General features: G+C 40.6%; 1 protein-coding gene across 2 annotated transcripts in view; it reads left to right on the top strand.

The window, feature by feature from the left end:
• Positions 1-9185, top strand: part of LOC143038942 (uncharacterized) — a 24917-nt gene extending 15732 nt beyond the window's left edge. For both annotated transcript variants that reach the window (XM_076208741.1, XM_076208743.1), the window contains 2 exons: positions 707-800; positions 1133-9185. In XM_076208741.1, the coding sequence (XP_076064856.1) occupies positions 707-800; positions 1133-1684 (646 nt within the window). In that variant the 3' untranslated portion in view covers positions 1685-9185. The remainder of the gene's footprint in view (positions 1-706; positions 801-1132) is intronic.
• Positions 9186-24038: the final 14853 nt, after the last annotated feature.

Here is a 24038-nt window from a genome sequence, read left to right as displayed (position 1 = left end):
TTTTGGCTACCTCCCTTGAAAGGGGGAAAAAGCCTTGGTATATGTATGTATGTATGTATGTATGTACCATTATTATTATCATTATTATTATTATTATTGTTATTATTATTATTATTATTATTATCATTATTATCATTATTGTTATTATTGTTATTATTATTATTATTATTATTATTATTATTATTATTATTATCAATGACATTATTATTATTGTTATAATAATAATAATAATAATAATAATAATAATAATAATTTCTTAAAACTTTCCTCCTAGGCTGAAGGTTCATTTAACTCTCCTCTGTCGTATTTTGAGATAAAACTTTTCTTAATATATTTCATTCTGTTAATTTAAAGAATACTTGGCGAGACTGAAGGAGATATGGAAGGTAGTGAGAGATAAAGGAGAAATGGGAACAGAGGAAGAAGAAATACATTTTGAGGAGGAAATATTTGTGTGTGGTATCTCAAATATTACCATTATCATAATCGTTGTTGTTATTGGCGTTGTAATCTAGTTGTCTTGCACCTGTTGCACTGCATCGCCATTTCTTTGTAATTCCTTCTCCTTATTAGTAGTAATAGTATTAGTGGTACCTCAAATATTACCATTATCATAATCGTTGTTGCTGATGGCGTTGTAATCTATCTTGCACCTGTTGCACTGCATCGCCATTTCTTTGTAATTCCTTTTCTTCTTCCTCCTCAGATTCTTGCCGGCGTGTTCCCTTTATCGTCTGCGCCCTCCCAAGTGGCAGCCGCCCTGTCTTGCCTCCGTCTGTAACAAGGCCCTCGTCCGAAAGGTGAGCAGGGTGGGTCGCGACCCGTGGTCGGTTATTTCAGCCTTGGGTCGCGACCCGTGATGAATCACTTCTGTGTGTCCAGAGTCGTTCGTCTATCCACGGGGTCGGGTTTGTTGAGTTTCTTAGAAGAAATGAACCCAAAAATTTTCTCCTCCTTCTTTTAGTTAATCGCCATTAGGGTTAAAATGAGTATTATCATTACGAATCCAAAAGGCTCCTTCTTTGTTTTCTCTTTAGTCCCAATCCACCGAATGGCGTCACAAGTTTTCGTTTATTTTTATTTTTTTTTTCTGTTGTGGACATTTAAGCTGACGAAGAACTTCTGTCGGCAGGAACTGAACCGTCGGTGGCCCTTCATCCTCGGCGCCCGCGAGGACGCGCGCTGCCCGGGACTCCTTCTGGTAGAATGCTCACCCAACCTCACCGTCGCCCATTTACCGGACACAAGGCCTTCCGAGGGCGTGGGCGGTGTTGGTCACAGCGCGGCGAGTCTCGGAGGCGGCAGCGCGGGTGGGGGCGGCGGCGGCAGTGGCGTCGGGGGCGGAGCTGGTGGCACTCTGGAGAGTGGCACCGGTGGCGTGGAGGGCCACGTGGACCTCGGGGACATCCACATGCCCTCGCCGACGTCTCGAACGACGCAAGACTTCATCCTGGACCTGGAGGCGGCCAGTCTGACGTCGCAGTTCCTCTTCTACCTGTGCGGGAAGTGCGTAAATTACGACTCCTTCGACGCTGAGAACGTCCGATCCCATCTCGAGTACGACTGTCCCGGGTCGTACAACAAGTGGGGCAACAAGTCCGAGTCTTACCTCGTCCTCCGAGCCTTCTGCTTCGTGGCTATCGTGATTCTACTGATCGCGTGGTTCCCCTACTTTAAGCTCTAGCCACACTACCGCCATCCAGGCAGTAGCGACAATGGCATCATGTTCAGCGAAGAGAGTCCGCCCTGGCGCGGGTTCGACTGGAGGAGAAGGCCCACTGTCCATACATGAAGACGTTCTTGAGTGTGTTCAGACCTCGTACCGGAAGTACCAGACTCTTCTCTCTCTCCTCTCACACAATCCCCCCTGATGATGTTTGACGTTTGTGTCGGAACGTCGGAGAGGTGAACTTTACCTGCGTGTGTTCAGTGGGTTTTTTTGTCTTTCCCCCCAGTCTTGTGCTTTTTTTTTTACGTGTCAACAAGAAAACTTTCGTTTATATCAAATACAGGAAATGCTTGTGTGATGTGACGCCAATTCACGAAAGGATTATAAAGTGTTCGAAAATGAGACATTTTATCACAAATGAATATTTTGTTTTGTGTCTTCAAGACTAAACTCTAAGGAAAGCTAGTCATGGTGAAAACCTAAAGTATTATTGTTGTCTAAAGGTGGCGGCACTATAGTCTGGCATGCTACTTGCTTTTTGCTACTTTGAGTAGAAACGAATTGGGTTACAATATTCTAGATTCCCGTAAGAACATCTCGACAATGTGTCTAACATTGGTATTCTAGGTTTAAGTTCTCTTACTTCGTCAATTAGCTTCTCGCTTTAAGACGTCAAGAGTAACTTCACATTTGGAACTTTGAAAAACAAAATATAACCGAAGTCGTTTCGACTCAAACGAAGTAGCAAAAGCAAGTAGCATGCTATCGAGAAATGCCCAGTGTGCCGCCACCTTAAGTTTCAGTTTGAGCCTCATTCCCTGTCTTCGTCTACGTCCTGTTCTCGCGTATTTTTCACGTCGGCGACCTCCCGTGCTGGAATGACCGAGAGGCTCGCATCCTTTTTTGGGTAGTCGACAAAGAACGTCATATTCTTCTGCTCTCTCATCTATTCCTATATTTCTTGTCTTTGATCAATTACCACCTCCCGGTGTGCCAAAAAAAAAAAAAAAAGGGATTCTTGGAGAATTTTAGAAAGTTTCAGGTTTTTTCTTGAAGAAATTTTGAGAGTTTAAACATTTTTCTTGAAGAAATTTTGAAATTTTTTTCTTGAAGAAATTTTGAGATTTTTTCTTGAAGAAATTTTGAGATTTTTTCTTGGAGAAATTTTGAGATTTTTTCTTGAAGAAATTTTGAGAATTTTCTTGAAGAAATTTAAGTTTAAGGTTTTCTTTCTGGTGAGGTGAAGGTTTCTGTTCACGGCGTGAACTCCCTTTCTTTTAATACACCTGGAACGGTGACCCCGTTCCCTTTGTGAGCAATCACACCTGAGCTTTAACTAAGGTTGAGAAATCGTTGCCAAATCGCTGTTGACGTCACAGCACAAGAAGTCTCCAGGCTAAGAGGTGCCTGAACTTCAGGGGGTCTCTGAAAGCCCTAAAACGTGTCCATGCTCACTGATGTCCCCCAGGTAGCATTGTCCTTCATTCCTCGAAGAAGACGGAGGACCTCGATAGATAGACGATGAGAGGAAGGTAGTCGATATGGTCCTTAGTGAGATTGAGTACCCTGTTCTATCTCCTTCTTTGTAACAGTTCGGTAGAGTTCGGTAGTCTTTAGTTTAACAGGTTCTGCCATCTATCACGAGAGCTTCCTTGATCTTGCAGAATGATGTCACTCGGCTGTGAATGGGCTGAAACTTGTTGACCCCCGTAGAGAGAAAGAGAGAGAGAGAGAAAAAGAGAGGAAAAAGAAATGGAGAGACAATATAAATTGGACAGAAACTGTCCAAATGTAGAAGGAACTCTACTCATATTTTGTAGACACATTATGCTGTTCAAAGTGAGTGTCCCGTAGAAAATACCATAGGGAGTTAGAGGAAAATGTTGAAAGGATTAGTGCTACTTTGAGAAGGTATTACTCTCTCGTACTTCTAGTCTAAAGCTGATGATGCCGTTAGAAGGAAGGAACCCGGACAGGTTTTCACATTTCCGGAACTCAAAATTTTTGAGATTCCATCTGGAATTCAAAATTTTTACATTTGCTTTGGAACTCATATCCTTTGGGTTCAAAGCTTTCTGCAGAAGCCATAACGGGATCGCTGGTCCTTTTCATCCAGCAGAACCGTTAAAACCGTTACAGAACCGTTACAACCATCAAGCATTCAAACGTGGGTGCCTCTTTTTTGGACTTCTACGGATTCTTGTGGGAGATTTCACGCCATTTCGAAGTGATCTAGCTCTCCTCTGGCATTTGAAGCATAGGTATATGACAGGCGTTGGTATAGGCATATATGTATATAACTACATCTTCATATTACCATTTTTATAGGCATTTCTCCATACATACCTTGTATTCAACATAACTGGCCTCGGAATAGGCTACAAGGTCTCCCACTAGTGTGCTCTTCCATTGTGTCAGGCGTAGGGACCCTCAGATAAAACTATCTTGTTCAGTACACACACACACAAACACACACACACACACACACACACACACACACACACACACACACACTGAATTATGATCGGCGTTGTCATCTTGCTGTCAGTATCATTTCGTAATTGTAATCATCATCATCATCACCATCACCACCACCATCATCATCATCATCATCACCATCACCACCATCATCATCATCATCATTATCACCTCTTCCACACCAACCACTAACATCCACTCGAATTATCAACGCCACTACATTACCACTGACTCCAAGCCGTTGTCTACCCTCACAGTGGGAGACTATTGCTAACACTACCGCTGGCGATGCCAACAACACTGTTGCCAACATTGCGGGCACGACTAACGTCGTTGCCAACTCACCCAAGTATGTGACAATTCACCATTTTGTTTCCGGGGAAGAAGAGGAGGAAGAAATAATTCATAATGACACTCCTAAAGTCTCCCCACATTAGGAACATGTATAGACGGCAGGTTGTATAAATTTTAAGCATTTTTAAGCTTTCAAATCAAACTGTCAGTGGAGCTCCACCCCTGGCTCACCCTCCCGACGTCTGTGATTGGTCCTTGGACACCTTCACCTAGCAACTCACCAATCATAAGCACCAAATAAGGATGTAGGGGGCGGGGCTAATCCGTCAAATTAATCTGAGATGAAGATGAGGTGATTGAAAGTATTCTTAGTGCAATTTTGGAAGGTTTGTGTTTTGAAAAGTTGGGAACAAGTTAGGAAACTAAAGAGGTTATCACACTGGGGTATTTTTCCTCCAACCTCCAATTAATTGACGGTGCTGCCCATTTCCAGAACTTTTTCCGCCGGAAAATCAATAAGGCAAAATATTCTGTTTCCTCAACAAAATACCTAGAATGTTTTTTGATATGCCGGAGGAAAATCATTTACCTCCAGCACATTAAATTCTTTTCCGAAAGCTGCGGGCTGTAAATCTGCTCCAACAATCGGAGGAAAATAGCCCAGTGTGATAACACCTGAAGACGTTAGCTCGATTCTTGGACCGCTTACTGGCCGGAATGTGATGACTTGGCCAAATTATCAGATGTGGGCGCGTTCCTCGGTGCGTTCCGCTTTAGTTTGGCCGCGGTTAGCGCTATCAAACTACTAAAACTTAAGAGACAGGTTCATACCGAAATAAAAGATTTTTTTTCGTAGGCCACATCTAAATGGTAGGCCACATACTATAACGGCACCTATATTGCTTTAATAGCTTGGGAGCGCTAACCGCGGCCAAACTAAAGCGGAACGCACCTAGGAACGCGCCCAGCTATGCAAATTATGTATAGATGACTATTTTTTATGGGAATGGGATTAGAAAAAAAATCAGACATAAGAGTCCAGTGAAAAGGAAAATGTGATCGGATTAGTATTTCCTATTCTCTTGTTCTTCCGTGACGCTTTTACGTGGAGTTTGTGTCTTTATTTATTTATCTTCGTTTTACTAACCACTCGTGTGAACCTTCGCAAGGCTCTACACCGACTCGCCGTCCAGAAAGAGTGGTGAGGTTTTGAATGTGACGAGTGCCCACGCCAACTCTGCACAGACCCGGGCAAGTAGTTCCACCAGGATCAGTATTCTAGTTTCTTTGATTTGTGCCTATTTGCTCACGGGTTTCTGCTTTTATGCGTTGCTGTTGATTCACCTCTGTTAGATCATCCCAAAACCGAAAGGAATCGTATGGAATATGTAAAGTGATAATAGATTTATGTGTGTGATCCTTCTTTGAAAGCTCTATGGACCCCAAAAGTAATTGAGATCGTTTAGTAACCCGGTATTACGTCATTGATGTGACGTCATTGATGTGACGTCACAGATAACGATAGGTGCTGTGATTGGTTATGGAGAGCCAGATGAGGTTAACCCCTTCATTTCGGGGACCACCCTTTGAGGTGAATAGAATCGTTCGACACTAAGCCTAAGCGCAAACTGAGACACAGGCGACGCAGCACAGAGCAAAGACAGACTTCCTGTTGCTGAATTGAAGTAAAGTTTGAATTTCTCTTTTAATTGAGATGGTGAGGTAGTATGTCTAGGAACATTTCTAGTGAGAGAGAAGTTCGAACTAATTCAGCAACCGGGAATCTGCCTTTGGACTGTGCTGCGTTGCCTGTGTCGCCTGCGTCGCCTGCGTCTCAATTTGCGCTTAGGCTAACCAGATGAAAATCCTTGGGCTGAATTAGGTTCCGCTTTATCTGAATAGAATAGCCTATTAATAGCTGTGTTATGATCTAACGCAGCTTACGACAGCTGGGAGATGTAATAGAGCAGCGGTGTGACGTCACTCAGATTCTTTGCCTATTTGTATGTAAACGGACTTCGTGTGTGTAAGTTTTGGGTTCTGTTTTTGGACTGGCCCAGAGGCTGGAAGAGACTTTGAGAGCTTCTGGAACCGGAAGAGTCTGTGTCGGTTAATGATTTTTTTTACAGAAATGGAAAGAAATAATGAGTAACTGGATAACGAAGCCTAAGATTGTGTATCTTACGGTAATGATCAAGAAATCTAGACGAATGACACAAACCTAGGAATTCGGCTAAAACACGCCATCCCTTCCAGAGAATTCCAGTCAGGCACTTCCATTGACAAGACCAGTAATTCTAGCTAAGATTGCTTTTGTTAGGACAGAGAAAGGCTCTATCTAGCAAGTCCCACTAGCGATGCCGAAACCGAAAGAGTATCATTTAGAATGAGGGATATTAGGAAAACAGGCCTGTTCACACTAGCGGTTTGAACCGCGCGGAAACCGCGGCGGTACCGCACAGTCAAGGAAAAACTACGCGGTTGTGTGTGTGCATGCCTCCATACAATGTAAATGAACAAGGCCTTAGAGATATTTCATTAGGAATTTTTCCCAATACGTACGAGGTTAGTAAGCATTATTATTATTATCATTATTATTATTTTTTAAATATCATCAAATCTATAGAATTGGTGAGAGTGGTGAACGTGTACATATTGTGTGTAATGTATATACATATACAAGTGTGTACACGCATAATATGTATGTATATCCATACACATATATGTAGGCTACACATTTTTTTTAAACCAAAAATGTCTTTGTATTCTATTTCTTCCTCTAGTTCCTGGAAACTCTTCTGGAACAAAGAAAAGGAGGACCCTTCCAAGAATCTCGTTCTTCGTAATCAATGGCCCTGTTCACACTAGCGGTTTGAACCGCGCGGAAACCGCGGCGGTATCGTATAGTCAAGGAAAAACTGCGCGGTTGTGTGTGAACGCCTCCATTGACTTACATTGCAATTGAACCGCCGCGGTTCAAACCGCTAGTGTGAAGGGGGCCATAGGATGTTCTTGTCCTGTTCCATTTTGTAAAGTTGTCACTCCTCAAGGAGTTCTCATAAGCTCCTGGCGGGTGTCTGGTTGTGGGTAGTTCACTGGTCTTATGGTACGTGTTACTCGGTACGATTATCGCTCAACGATGATCGTTCACGACTCAACGATGATCGTTAACGACTCAACGATTATCGTTGACGACTCGATGATCGTTAACGGCTGAACGATGATCGTTTACGGCTGAACGATGATCGTTAACGGCTGAATGATGACCGTTAACGACTTAACGATGATCGTTAACGGCTCAGCGATTATCGTTAAAGGCTCGACGATGATCGTTAACGGCCCAACGATGATCATTATCGGCGCAACAATGATCGTTAACGACTTAACGATGATGGTCAATGGCTCAACGATGATCGTTAACGGCTCAGCGATTATCCTCAGACGATTATCCAGAGTACGAGGCTGATCAGTTTAACTGAAACTTGAAACGCGCTTACCCGAACAGGATGCCAGGTAGTAGGATGCGCGTCACCCGCCATTGGCTGTGGTGATATGGTTTAACGTCACAAACTCCCCGCTATCGGAAGGCTAGGACGGTGCCCCTCACAGAGGACTTTGTAGCGTGGAATTTAACGAACCATGACCTTGGTTCAACTTCGCCGGTGGCAGGGTTCGAACTGCCACCCCCTCGACCTTCGCCGCGAGTAACGACGTCCTAACCCGCTCGGCCAGCGCACTGAGAAAAACGTACGTGATGACGCCTCTACCGTAATCTCAGGCAAAACAAGTCACGCCCTCTCCATTTCCCGGCCAATCACATGGAGGCAGGGCGGAGCTCTGTCACCCAATACGCGACGTGATTGGTCAGAGAAGGAAAAGGGGCGTGGCTTATCTGTCCGAGACCAATGTTTCGTTCAACCCATTTTTCGAAACGTTTTGCTCGGTGTGATTATCGTATAACGATGATCGTTTATGGTTCTAGACAATCGTTTGACGATCATCGTTGAGCCATGAACGATTATCGTTGAACGATAATCGCACCTAGAGGAACGTACCTGTAAGGGTGAATTTTGCTTGTTGGAGGATTTTGAAGAAAGGCCTTAGAGACAATCAGCCAAATTGTGATGCTGACGCCCAGACGGTGGTCGGATTTTTGGCTGACAATTTTTGGTAATGACTAGATACATTCCCCGTGATTTATTTAGGAATAAATCGCTGTAGTAGTTGTAGGATTTTCTCTCTCTTTCCCAGAAGTGGATTAATACATTTCTTGGTAGTAAAAGTATTGAGGATTTGTGATTTGACATGTTGGGGGTTGGTGGACGGGCAAGATGAATTTATCTTTCAACGAAAGAATTGATTACTCACAGGTTAAGATGAAGATATCTTCCTGATAGAGATGTCTTTACGAAATTTTGGATTTTTATTATCACTATTATTATTATAGCACACGTCATATTTACTGAAGTATTTCTGGGACTCTGAGATAGTTTTGGCTCACATATTTTATACCAAAGACATAGAAAATGGTCCATGGATTAGAAAATGGAATTCGAAAGTGGAAGACCAATTCCTTTTTTTTTTTTTCAGAACTATTTCACTTTTGTGTAACAGGCATCCTGGCACGGGCAGACTGCCGACATCATGGCCAGAGTGGTGAGAAATTTAGATAATGCGTAGCTTATGTGCAGCTTAAAACACACACGCACACACACACACACACACACACACACACACACACACACACACACACACACACACACACACACACACACACAAGAAAGAGAAAAACAAGAGGACACGAAAAGAAATTTAAAAAGGATAGTTACAGAAGAGATCTGAAAAAGAATAGCTTCCCACACAGAGTGATAGATATCCGGAACACATTGAATGAGGAAACAGGGCGTGCAAAAACTATACAAGAATTTAAGATCAAACTGGATGCTGTAAGATACAAAAGCGGGGCACTACGAGCATAGCTCTCTTCCCGTAAAATACAACTAGGTAAATACAACTAAGTAAATACACACACACGCACACACACACATACACACATACATACACACACACACACGCACGCACGCACGCAAAATGATTCGTTATTGTCTTCTTTCTCTCCTCCTCTTTCTCCTTCATTTCTCTCTTTAACACAAAATTTGTTACACATTCTCCAAATACGTGTTTGAGCAAACTGGACATACACGACGAAAAAGATACACGATCCAGCGCCCCGTGGTCACATTATATATCTTATCATGCTGGACTTCGATAGTAGAAGAAAATGAAGCAAAGATGTGTGATTTGTTCCCACGACCTTAAGGCCTACACTAGGTAGTTCCATGTCCAGGTCTTGCCTATTTCCTTATTTTTTGCCATATGTAATCATAAAGACTCATTTCTTTGACGATGTCCTTTGTGAGAAAATTAAGCTCATAGTTGCCCTGTTTGAGTTTCTTTTTTTATTTGAATTCAACTTGTTCAAAAGATTAGATGTCAAATTAAAGATAACGTCGTGAGGTGTCTGAAAAAGGGAGTGGATAAGAATAGTATGGACTTATTGTTCTTATTTCATTTTGTCTTTTCTTTACATAAGGACATTAGAATGAAGGAGACTGCAAGAAACCATGAGGCCTACATTAGGCAGTTCCATGTCCATTACCACCTGTCATCCTTATCCTTAAAGTTGCAGAAGAAACTATGACCAATGGAAAACTTGGAAAAGTACCCAGACAATGAAAAAGAACATGAACAATTTGAAATAGACAAATTGTAAAGAAAATGTGATATGGGCTGGTGGTAAAGAAAATGGGACATGGGTTGGTGGTAAAAAAAAAAAAAATGGGATACGTGAAGCCGGAAACGTTTTTTAAGAATACGGTCGCTTTCCTGTACAGCTGGAAGGAAACGTTTCTCCACTTCTACACCGTTTCGTCCTTGTGCAACCTTAGCATGTAGTTTCTGATACTGTACTGGTTGCAGTTGCGACACTGAACTTCCCCTACGATACAACAATCGCCCCCTGATCACGGGAACCTACCCGATCTCAATTCTGTTCCTCATTGGCCCCACCCTGGAAGACTGCTTCTTAACCTCGAGGGGTCTCGTCAGGTTGAGACCCCTTCCAAGTGGTGGTCTCAGCCGAGACCCTGAGATACCAATTGGTCCCTCTGAGGCATTGAAATAACTTTGTTTTTTTTTCCCAGAGGTAAACACAGAGAGTAGTTCCTTGTGTTGAAGGGGGCCATTTACCCCTTGAGTCATATAGGGTTCTCTTGTCCCTTATCACAGGGGGCCTACCGCCCCCCCTCTTGCCACAGGAAGCGGGGGGGGGAACTTTTGCCTGCTGCCGTGTTCCTTCGGGAGGCATGACGTCCTATATGTTTAGTCGGGCCGGGTTCGAGCCTGTGTCAAATCAGTCATTTTTTCCCCCTGTCTCAGACCGTACGAGGGTATTTCGGAAGTGTATAGGTGGGGGGAGGGCGGGTATTAAGGGGTATTATGTGGTATTACGGGGGTATTCCGTGGTATTACGGGGGTATTTTATTCTGTTGATGAATTTCTTTCTGCCTTCGCTCAGTCCTCATGAAATCTGTCTGGATTGTATGAACCAATGAAATTTGATTTCTGTATAGAGGACAACCTTGTAGCTGACAAAAGGCGCCTGAGAATAGACTTAGTGGTTAAAACTGCGGTGTTTAGTGTGGGTGAGTATTGTTGAAGGTCTTCATCAAGAGTCTTCGCAAAGTATTTAGTGACTAACAACATCAAATTGATTTAATAAACAAATCCATTAATTGGCTCACAAGCAATGAAATCACATAGCGGTACTCACCCTTCTCCCTTGTTAGGCTGATGATATTCAAACTTTTGCATCGCTAATCCTTTGACGCCAGACAGTTTTATTCAATCGGAAAGAAACTGTACATAGGCCCTGTTCACATTAGGGGTTTGAACCGCACGGAAACCGCGGCGGTACCGCATAGTCAAGAAAAAACTGCGTATTTGTGTGTGAACGTCTCTATAGTCTTACATCGTAACTGAACCGCTGCGGTTTAAACCGCTAGTGTGAACAGGGCCATATTGAGTAATAGCTGGATGATATTACTGGTGGGTTGTGTAAGTTGTCAGTAATGTTCTATTTTCTTTGTGTTACTGGAACTTAATACGATACTATTATTTGATTATAACGAAATACAAATATGGCGAAATATGCATATTTATGCTCTTGTATTTTTACATGGATATATGCTAGCGTGCCAAGTCACCCCGCAGAGCGAGTAACGGCTGAAATGACGATAGAAAATAATTTGTGGTAATTTCTCTAACGTGGAAGAAAAGGGAGGGTGGTGAAAGTTATGTGGTATGGAGGTATGTGGAAAGTATGGAATGAGGTAAGGAGATTTTTTGCTGTACTAGACCAGCTGTTAAAGTTGCAGCTGTAGTTGTAATCGATATATATATATATATATATATATATATATATATATATGTATATATATATATGATAATTTTATGACCGTCGCGTGCAGGACTCGAACCTACCATCAGGGGCCAGTGAGACATTGCAGCGCTTTAACCCTCTCGACTACTGCGGTAGGTTCGAGTCCTGCACACGACGGTCATAAAAATTATCTGAGAGAGGACTGGAAGAGGTAGAGATATATTCTACTAAGACGCCAAAAGAATGATATTCCGATGCTATTTTGTTTCCGTCTTTGGTGCTGGAGGGTCAAGCGTTTATGCAAATTTTAGAAGGAAAAAAAAAATTCACGAAGAATTTTTTTTCACGAAGAATTTTTTTTTCGAGTTTTGCAAAAGAAATTCCGTGAAATAACTGAAGACTTTTGATAAGACGTGACAACCGCGAATATGATGTGATTTTTGTATATGTGACGTGTCCTGAAGAAGAGGAGGACGAGAAGGAGGAGGAAGTGATTTTTGTATATGTGACGTAGCTCCTGAAGAAGAAGAGGAGGAGGAGAAGGAGGGAGTGATTTTTGTATATGTGACGTATCTCCTGAAAAAGAGGAGGAGAAGGAGGAGGAAGAGGAAAAGAAAGATGATGATGATGTGATTTTTGTATATGTGACGTGTCCTGAAGAAGAGGAGGACGAGAAGGAGGAGGAAGTGATTTTTGTATATGTGACGTATCTCCTGAAGAAGAGGAGGAGGAGGAGGAGGAAAAGAAGGAGGAGGAGGAAGTGATTTTTGTATATGTGACGTAGCTCCTGAAGAAGAAGAGGAGGAGGAGGAGGAGGAAAAGAAGGAGGAGGAGGAAGTGATTTTTGTATATGTGACGTAGCTCCTGAAGAAGAGGAGGAGGAGAAAAAGACCGCGACTCCAAAAAATTCTCCACCGTCAAGAAGGGTAGCCTGAAGGTGTTATCACACTGGGCTATTTTTCCTCCAACCTCCGATTAATCGGCGGTACCGCCCACCTCCATCACTTTTTCCGCCGTCAAATCACTTTGTCAAACTATTTTTTTTCTCAACAATTTATAATAGAATGTCATTTGATATGCTGGAGGAAAATTATTTTCCTTCAGCATATAAGATTCCTTCCCGAAAACTGCGAGCTGCAAATTTGCTCCAACAGTCGGAGGAAAAATAGCCCAGTGTGATAATGTCTTTACCAAGGTTGCGACCACTACACGAAAGGAAGATTTTTTTTTTTTTTTTTTTTGTGAGGGCGATTTTACCCACAAGTCTATTCTTTGCCATAGTGGCGAACATTATAAACTTTGTTATGGTTTGCGACAAGAGATCTTGTTGAATATTGGGTCTCTGTTGACGAATCAGATCACTTGAAGAAAGTGTTTAAAGTGTGCCACAATCTTGAAGAAGAGAAAATACCCCCCTCCCCCCATCCCAGACAGTGTTTAAAGTATGTTCTGCTCGGTACGATTATTGTTCAACGATGATCGTTCATGGCTCAACGATTATCGTCAAACGATTATCTAGAGCACCAATTCTTTGTTTCTGAATAAGGCTGTTTTACTTCGAGGTACAAAACATGAGGCTGGATAATTATCTTAACCAAACCTACAAACGCGCGCTTACCCAAACAGGACGCCAGGTAGTAGGATGCGCGTCACCCGCCATTGGCTGTGCTAGTAGCAGCGCAATAATCGTAACGAACAAAACGTACTTTTACACTATCACTATTAATTTTGTCCTCCATTCTTTTTCTCTTCCAAATTTACTATATATCTTTTTTTATACACAAAAGATTTTTTGGGCTACCAACGTTTTGGTAGAGAACGAATTAGACTCTCCCATAGGGATTTTGTTGGCGTCAAATGGCTGTAGATGGCCAGAGAGCGTCAGCAAGTGATCTACCCGCAAGTTAAAGTAGGTAGAAATGGCCGAAACCTATTTTTGTAAACTCAACCATATCTTAGTCACAAAGCGTGCGGAGATGTCTCCAAAGTGCGCGTTCTGTGGTCATCGTTGACAGTATTAAATGGCTTCATCAGTATTATTATATGATATCATGGTTACTACCATTTGCCACTGGAGGTGTTCGAGTCCTGTAAATCGTGGCGGTGTTTTGGAGAAAGGTCCTGTGGTTACCTGTTGATTAACAGGAATCTCAGATTGGGAATACTTTCCATATGTACCTATGTTTTCTTACCTATGGCTCTTTAATTTCAATTTCATTGTTTTGTTCTTATGTTCATCAGTTTTCTATTTATTTTCTTCTTCTTTCTCCCGAAGATATGTTTATTTGTCCTTGTCGGATGTTGTCATAATTGTAATCCAATTTTCCACATGTTCAATCGTTTTCAAGGCTGAGAGGTTTGTGAAATGCGCTACCTATGTATACATTATGTATGTTTATGTCTATGCGTGTATATAAGCACACACACACATACACACACACACACACACACACACTCATACGCACACACACACACACACACACACGCACACACACACACACGCGCGCACACACACACACACACACACACACACACACACACACACACATATATATATATATATATATATATATATATATATATATATATATGCTGAACACCACAGGGAAAAAAATTCTTGGAATCCGAGCGTTTTCGTGATATTTCACAACTTGAAGATGTGAAAATATCACGAAAGCGCTCGGATTCCAATAATTTTTCTTTTCCCTGTGGTGTTCAGCATATCCGTGTAGCCACGTGTGTTTTGTGATACTTGTGCACATATATATATATATATATATATATATATATATATATATATATATATATATGTGTGTGTGTGTGTGTGTGTGTGTGTGTGTGTGTGTGTGTGTGTGTGTGTGTGTATGCTTATATACATATGTATATCCATGCCGGTTCAAACAAATATATGTTATTGTATTTCTTTTAATATCAGCATAACTGTTCCAACCAGACCTCTCTGTTCATTTTCCATGTGGACGAGCGTTTTTGTAAACGCGGCCACGTACTGTGCTGGTGATAAGATTGTTGTACATAGATATAAGGGGTTGGGGGGGATACAATATATACTTAACATATAAGAATCCTTTTGTCTCATTTAGATCAACATGATTCTCTTGTATTCTCTCACCTGTGTCTTTCTCTGTCTTATGTCTCTCTCGATGTCACTATGACGCATCGCTCTCTCTCTCTCTCTCTCTCTCTCTCTCTCTCTCTGTTTCTTTGTCTGTCTCTCTGTCTGTCTGTCTCTTTGTTTCCCTCTCTCTCTCTCTCCCTCCCTCCCTCTCTCTCCCCCCTCTCTCTTTCTCTCCCTCTCTTTCTCTCCCCTCCTCTCTCTCTCTCCCCTCTCTTTCTCTCCTCTCTCTCTCCCCTCTCTTTCTCCCTCCATATCTCTCTCTCTCTCTCTTTCTATCTTTCTCTCTCTTTTTCGTACAACCATGATCCCTGGTTTTGTATGTACGTTGCTTCTGTGATGATGAACACTGGCTGAGTTGGATCTGGCGTATTTCGTGTCAACAACAACAACAACAACAACAACAAAACAACAACAACAAAATAACAATAAAACAACAACAAAACAACAACAATAACAATAACAATAAAACAACAACACTAGCAAACACCAATAACAACATTAACATGATTAACAACAAGAACAAGAACAAAATCCACAACAAGAACATCAATAACAATAACATTGACAACAGAATGAGCAATAGCATCAACACCACTACTGCCACCACTTTCATCACCACCACTACCACCACCACAACTACCATTACCAACACCATCACCACCACCACCACTACCACCAACACTACCACCACTGCCACCACCACTATCACCACTACCACCACTGCCACCACTACCACTACTACTAGCACTATTACCACTACCACCACTACCACCACCACTACCACCAACACTACCACCACTGCCACCACCACCACTATCACCACTACCACCACTGCCACCACTACCACTACTACTAGCACTATCACCACTACCACCACCACCACTACCACCACCACTACCACCACCATCACCACTATCACCACCACTACCATCACTACTACCACCACTACCACCACCACCACTAACAACAATAACAAAGCCTTCGAGGGCACATTAAAGGGTTGTTGTCACAGATCCGAGTTTCATTCCTCTCCTGTGGCTGGACCGGGGGGAGGGGAGGGGAGGGGAGGGGAGGGGGGGCTCTTTCAAATGTCCTCTCCCTCTAGAGGACGGATCCCAGAGGGTCGCTCTCGTACTTAGAAGTAAGACTAGGAGTATGATCAGAGAGAGAGAGAGAGAGAGAGGGGGGGGGGTAAAGAGAAAGATATATATATATATATATTTAATGTATATATATATATATATATATATATATATATAGAGAGAGAGAGAGAGAGAGAGAGAGAGAGAAAGAGAGAGATAAGCCATAGCGGCCGAAAAGAGGCCGTCAAAGAATCTTTGTAGAAAACTTAAGGAAGAGAGAAAGAGAGGAAGAAAGAGAGAGAGCCATACAAACACATGCACACACACAGATAAAGAGAGAGATAGAGATAGCTAGAGAGGGAGAGAGGGGGGGGAGAGGGAGAGAGACAGAGAGAGAGACATACATACAAACACATGCGCACACACACAGATAAAGAGAGAGATATATAGATAGGTAGAAAGAGAGAGGGAGAGAGAGAGAGAGAGAGGCCTACTGCCTTATAAGTCTTCTGTCGACGAGACTGTGACGTCATCGTGGCTTCCCTGGAAACAAAGGAGGTAAGTTCCAATATCTCTGAAAATGAATACAAAAACAGTTGAAAAATAAATAGAAAATGAAATAAGTAATCATAAATATAAATGAATATGTACAAGATGAATAAAGGAATATATGAATAAATATATGACATAGAATAAAGAAATTTGATAAATAAAATATGTATAGATCCAAGTCCAGACTACGTGATATTGTAGTCTATATAAGTAGATTTAAGTAAAATATATAAATAAACAAATAAGAATAATAAGATAAAGATAATTAAGTTCATGGCCATAGATCCTAGTCTAGACTTCATGATATTGGAAATAAATTGAAGAAGTTGAAGGTAAAATTGACGTGTGTGAAGTTCATTTGACTCACATGTCGACGTCAAACCGAGGGTAAACTTTCAAGCGCAGTTAAAGTAAATGTTTCGTTAAAATACTGTGTTAAAATCATCATCGTCATCGTCATCATCGTCATCGCCATCGTCGTCGTCATCGTCATTGCCATCGCCATCGTCATCGTCATCGTCATCATCATCGTCATCGTCATCATCATCATCATCATCATCATCATCATCATCATCATCATCATCATCATCGTCATCATCATCGTCATCGTCATCGTCAAGGTAAAACGAATACTATAAGGTACATTAGCGGGGGGTGTGGGGTGTGAGGGAGAGCCAAAAAACCTCTCCACTGCGCAGGTAGATGATGACGTCAACGGAAATATCGAGACCAGGGTTCCGCGGGTCGAGAGCTGTCAGTCACTCACACACCAGTGTGTGGAGCGAAGCTCCATCTTCTGATTAAAGGGGTAGCTAAGGCAGACAAATAACATATAAAAATGCCAACAGTTTGTATAGTGCAGAAGTGCAATGCCGTTAGACTGAAAGGTGATAAAAATATACATTTCTTTTCACTACCCAAAGATAAAGAACTTAGAAAGAAATGGATTGAATTATGTGGCACACACAATACTCGGTCATCTGGATATGTATGCAGCCGTCATATTGAAAGTAACTATTTATTAGCAACATTTCCTGAAATTTTCATTCAATTGCAAATAAGCAGACTAAAGAATCCGGTTAAAACATAACTGAGCTTGGTGGAGATAAAGGTCTACATATAAAATCCACGCTTGAGGAGATATGGAAACCCATGCAAATCCAAAATGTAATATAATAAAAACCATATGATGCTTTTATATGTCATTACTACTGGGTTTATATTCAGCTAGTTGGTGTGTATCAACAGTATAATATCTTCCTCATCTACCTGATCAACATATAAATTGACATATCATCCCATCTAATAACTCGTCATATTAATATAATCCACCTAATGTGAAAGCATGGAAAACATTTTTATAACTTTTCTGGCGGTCATATATCAAATACTGATAATTTGAGGATAAGAAAGTGATACTGAATAATTTCAGTATTATGTGAACATCATAGTGTAATTTTAAAGTTTACCCTACATACAGATGGTTTTCTTTAAAGTTTACATTTTCTTTCACCTCTCACCCTCTCCCCTTCTGGATTTCCTATGACGTCAAGGTGGAGGTGCGCGGAGGGGGGGGGGGTGCTCAGCGTACCTTATAGTATTCGTTTTACCTTGATCATCGTCATCATCATCATCATCGTCATCGTCATCGTCATCGTCGTCATCGTAGTCGTCATTGTCTTCGTCATCGTCATCATCATCGTTATCGTCATCATCATTGTCATCGTCATCGTCATCATCATTGTCATCGTCATCATCATTGTCGTCATCATCGTCATCGTCATTATCATTGTCGTCATCATCGTCATCGTCATCATCATTATAATCATAGTCATCGTCATCAAACACACACACGCACGCACACACACACACACACACACACACACACACACACACACACACACACACACACACACACACACACACACACACACACACACACACACACACACACACACACACACACACACACACACACACACACACACACACACACACACACACACACACACACACACACACACACACACACACACACACACACACACACACACACACACACACACACACACACACACACACACGTACACGACGTGGAGGTCAGATATCTGATGAAGTTGACCCCGTGTGGAGTTACCCCTCCATACGCAATCGAGGGAATCTGATTGCCTCTTCCATGGAAGGTCTTCTTCATCTGGGAGGGGAAGGGAGGAGGAACGAGGGGGAGGAGGAAGAGGAGGAGGAGGGGTAGGGAGGAGAAACGAAGAGGAAGAGGATGAGGGTGACAGGGAAAGAGAGGAGAAACGAGACAAGAGGAGGAGGAAGGGAAGGAGGGGAAGTGGAGGAGAAGGAGGAGGAGGAGGAGGAGAAGGTCACTAAATTTCTCATAGTGAATGGAGGAAGAGCGGTCAGAGGAGATGAAAGAGAGAAAGCTGAGGACAGGAAGAGAGAGAGAGATACAAAGCGAGGGGGAGAGAGAGACAGAGAGAGAGAGAGAGAGAGAGAGAGAGAGAGAGAGAGAGAGAGATAGATAGATGGATAGATAGATAGATAGATACAGAGCGAGGGAGAGAGAGAGAGAAGGAGAGAGAGAGAGAGAGAGAGAGAGAGCCGAGGATGAATTAATCTGCAATGAATACATCGAAATAAATCTAAATAAATTTGAACAAATTTGAATTAATCGTTCAGGAAGGCCCAGACAAACATCAGCAAAAGCTGTTGTCCCCTTCACCGCTGGCGGCACATTAGGCATTTCTCGATAGCATGCTACTTGCTTTTGCTATTTCGTTTGAGTAGAAACGACTTCGATTATTACGATTTTTTCGAATTTCCAAAATGTCAAATTACTCTTGCTGACGTCATCTAGTGAGAAGCAGAAGGACGAACTAAGAGAAGTTAAATCTAGAATACGAATTCTAGACACATTGTCGAGATGTTCTTACGGAAGTCTAGAATACTGTGACCTAAGTCGTTTCTACTCAAACCAAATAGCAAAAGTGAGTAGCATGCTAGTAGCCTAGTGTGCCACCACAACTTCAATAAAATCCACTGAAGAGGTTATGTATAAATGTACACTCTTGTACAATGTACATATACCATCCTCTCGTTGTTAAAGATGATATTCTAGTTCAAAGAGTTATCACACTGGGCTATTTTTTCCACCGATTGTTGGAGCAAATTTGCAGCCCGTAGATTTCGGAAAGGGACCTGATATGCTGGAGGAAAATAATTTTTCTCCAGCATGGCAAATGATATTCTATGTATTTTTGTTAACGAAACAAAATAGTTTGCCAGTGATTTTACGGTAGTAAAAGTGCTGGTGGACGGTATCGCCGATTAATTGGAGGTTGGAGGAAAAATAGCCCAGTGTGATAACGCTTTCAGCCAGGTTGTTGGTTTCAGAAAAGTTGAAGAAATGAAAATAGATAAATGAATAGATAAATAAATAAATAAAATAAATAAATAAATAAATAAAGAGATAAATAAATAAATTGATAAACAAACAAACAAATAAATAAACAAATAAACCAAGAACACAATAACTAACTAACTAAGGTAAACAAATAGAATAGAAACTTCAAAATACAGTTTCTAGAACTTTCTAAATCAGTTATCAAGGCTATATCTACTTTGTAAAAAGATTTCTTCGAGTCTTAATTCAAACCAACATATTTGATCTTTTACTCTAAGTCACATTTTGATAGTGTTTATTTATTTTTTTTTGTAAATTCAGAAGAGGAAATGTCTTCATAAATTGAGTAATACAATGTGTTTGAATAAATGAAAATCTGGAAGTTTTGAATACACGCGGAGGAATACACTTTTTCTTTATTTCCTTAAATTCGTAAGATTCTATGAAATTGTTCTGATGTTATATGATAATGTTATTATTTCGGGGAATTACTTATGTTGTAGAGATGTTGAATAATTACCACTGTAGATTTAATTGGAAGTTGTTAAATAGTGGAACTAATTTCTAGAGCGCATTATTTACTTTAGATGTTTTGACGAATGTGTGACTAATTTCTTTATCGACAGTTTGAGTGTGGCTTGTGTGTGTGTGTGTACAGTGTACAATTCATAGAAAGTTCAACAACAAATATTGTGTATCTTTCTAATAGGAAAACAATTACTTCTTAATCATCAAAAATGTCAGGTAAGGAAATCACGAATGCATTTTGACAGCTTTTCCCAATAAAAAGGTGAAAAGAAAAATGGAAAAAGAAAATTATAATCTTTTAGTGGACGGCAGGGTCTATGACGTCATATCGACTGGAATTGAAAAACAAAAAACAAAAGACGGATTTCCATTTTCTCTAATCTGTAACAGAAAAGAAAACATTGCAATTTAATAGAGCATAATTAAACAGACAAATGATTAGTATCACTAGGAATTATGAGCAAATGGTAAAAATATTACCAAACAGTTCAGATATGCTGTATATTTACCATCTCTGATAATCTTGGTATTCATAACAAATTAGCACCTATTTGCCATATGGGTAAAATCCCAGAATCACTCAAGCACGGACATGTATTATTTAACGCAAATTTTACAATGTCAAGTATCTCCTAATCTAATATATCCTAACATAACCTAAGCTAACGTAACCTAATGTAACCTAACCTAACTTAATCTAATGTAACCTATCCTAACCTAACCTAACCTAACTATTCCAAAGGAAAGATAGAACTTTAAAATGCAAAAAACAAAAGAAGTGAAAAATATTAAATGTGTGACACTGGATAAATGCCGCTATGCGATCGTCCTTTACTGAATTTTGTTCTGGCTTTCAAAATAGCAATTATGATATTAAGTTTAATATATATCTATTACTCGCTTCCAAAACGACGGCGATCACTAGTATAATTTTATAACTTTGGAGAATTTTGTTAGATAGTAGTTTAGCCGGTCCGGCATAGTAGTTCATACCTCTCTCTCTCTCTCTCTCTCTCTCTCTCTCTCTCTCTCTCTCTCTCTCTCTCTCTCTCTCTCTCTCTCTCTCTCTCTCTCTCTCTCTCTCTCTCTCTCTCTCTCTCTCTCTCTCTCTCTCTCTCTCTCTTATTTCCCATATATGTGCTATTTATCTTTTTCATATTCTGTATATAATAAAGGAAGTTGTATAGTAGAGTGCTAGCAAATGATCTCTGGGGGTCTTGAGGTATCGAGGTCGATGACATTTATCGTCTGGTATAATGACCAGAGTTGGACGCGTTACCACCGGACAGATAGTGCGTTACCGAAAAATATGGGGTGCATTTCCGTCAGTGCATTACCGATTTTAATTTCCTTAGGGCGGTGTATATATATATATGTATATATATATATATATATATATATATATATATATATATATATGTATATGTATATATATATATATATATATATGTATGCATATATATATATATATATATATATATATATATATATATATATATATATGGGGAAGGGTAAACGAAGATGAGCTAAGAATACATTTATTGTTCTTACGTTTCGGTTATTATAACCCATCACTCTCTCATCTGTCTTAAACAATTTATCAATATATATATATATATACATATATGCATATATATATACATACACACATACACAGTAACGCGGACCACTCTAAGGAAATTAAAATCGGTAACACATTGACCTAAATGCACCCCAGATTTTTCGGTAACGCACTACCTGTCCGGTGGTAACGCGCCCAGCTCTGATAAATACCACAGTTTATTTACTTAGTTACTTAGTTTACTTAGTAGAATCTAGAAGGTCTTCCACAAAACTGTGTTGGTCCGCTACCTCTACCAAAACGGGTATCTTCTTTCAGGAGGATGTTCTGGTCTGGTACTGAGTTGGAGGCTGTCCTGTAGTATACGCTGTATAAGACATAAGAAGCTTATCAGGTAGTGTCCTTGGGTATTTGTCTAGTTCGTTCTTGGATCTGATGTTGGAGCGGCGCATGAGATTTCTTATATGTTTTTGGGAGCGCAGTGGGTAATATTGGGTCATTGTAGATGAGATTGCTGGCAGGGAGAGTTTTGATTCCCTTTGGGAATGATGCAGAAAGAGAGAGAATTTGGCATTGGCGTCCTGTGCGGGCAATTGTTGTGGTTCGCGGTTGCATTGAGCAGCGTTTCCCAAACTGGGGGTGCTGAAATCAATTATAGTGGGTGCTGGGAAGTGATGCACACAAAAATCACATTGATATAAGTATCATTGATTACCCAGTTGTGCATATTTGACTTTTTCCATGATATTTTATTTTTCTAGGGTGTTCTTATTTCCTCTACAAACAAAATTGTCAATTTGTTTCAGCTCTAAGGAATCAAGAAAATAAATCATCAAGTGATACACTTTCTTTTATCCTTCTAATAACAAGGACTGTTGGACTGATTAGACATGACAACAGAGGGGTAATATGGTCGGAAAAGGTTGGGAAACGCTGGCACAGAGGTAGGATCAAGCGCCAGGTTTTCTGAAATTCAGAAAGGGATTACAAAAGAGGAGCATGCCGACAGAAGACCTTTTGGTCCATAACTAGGTCGGATGCGGAAAAAAATATAATAATAAAAAATAAATAAAAAATAGATAAATAAGAATTACAGTAATATAAATAATAAATAAAACAAATAAATGCATAGGTATAGTTAAATGATAAAGAAACAGGTAAATAGTGACTAATAATAGATTGACAGATAACTTAGGATAAATGAAATTCTCCACACATGTATCCAAGAATTTCTGAGCAGTGTTGCCACTGTGACCTGTACCAGTTCCCACAAACGAGTGATATTTTCCCCACAAAATTCCCACAAGTAAATTTGGATTTCCACAATTTTCCCCCACAAAAAGAAGGAATTATTATATACACAAATGATAAGTTCATTGCAACATATAATTTGCCCACAAAATATCCCATGTGAGCAAATTTCTCAGATACAAATTTGTGGAAAATTCCCACAAAATGGCATCCCTGCTTCTGCGGCCCGGTCGTTTGATTTTCATTTATCATTATTTATCTCCTAATTCATTATTATTTACTATTTACCTGTTTGTTTATTATTTAACTACACCCATGCATTTATTCTATTTATTATTATTTATATCATAATTTTTATTTATTTTTATTTTATTTATTTATCATTATAATTTTTTTCCTCATCCGACCTTGTTATGGACTAAAAGGTCTCCTGTCAGCATAATCCTCCTGTGTAATCCTTTGTGATTCTTTGTGGCAAAACGGCTGACAGAAACAGAACGGTACTCAGTGTGGTGTCTGACCATAGAGTTAAAGTCTCCCCTTAATGCCGCTTGCTTGTGCCAGCGGCCAAAGAAGAATAGAACTGTGGGAAGAAGACTGGACTCAGTTACTAGAGAACACCTGAGATGCTGAA

The sequence above is a fragment of the Oratosquilla oratoria genome, chromosome 25 (assembly GCF_046742065.1).
Source record: "Oratosquilla oratoria isolate Oo_2021 chromosome 25, ASM4674206v1, whole genome shotgun sequence".
Classification (NCBI taxonomy): Eukaryota; Metazoa; Arthropoda; class Malacostraca; order Stomatopoda; family Squillidae; genus Oratosquilla; species Oratosquilla oratoria.
Note: the sequence above shows the minus strand (reverse complement) of the source record. Positions and strands in the feature narration are given on the sequence as shown.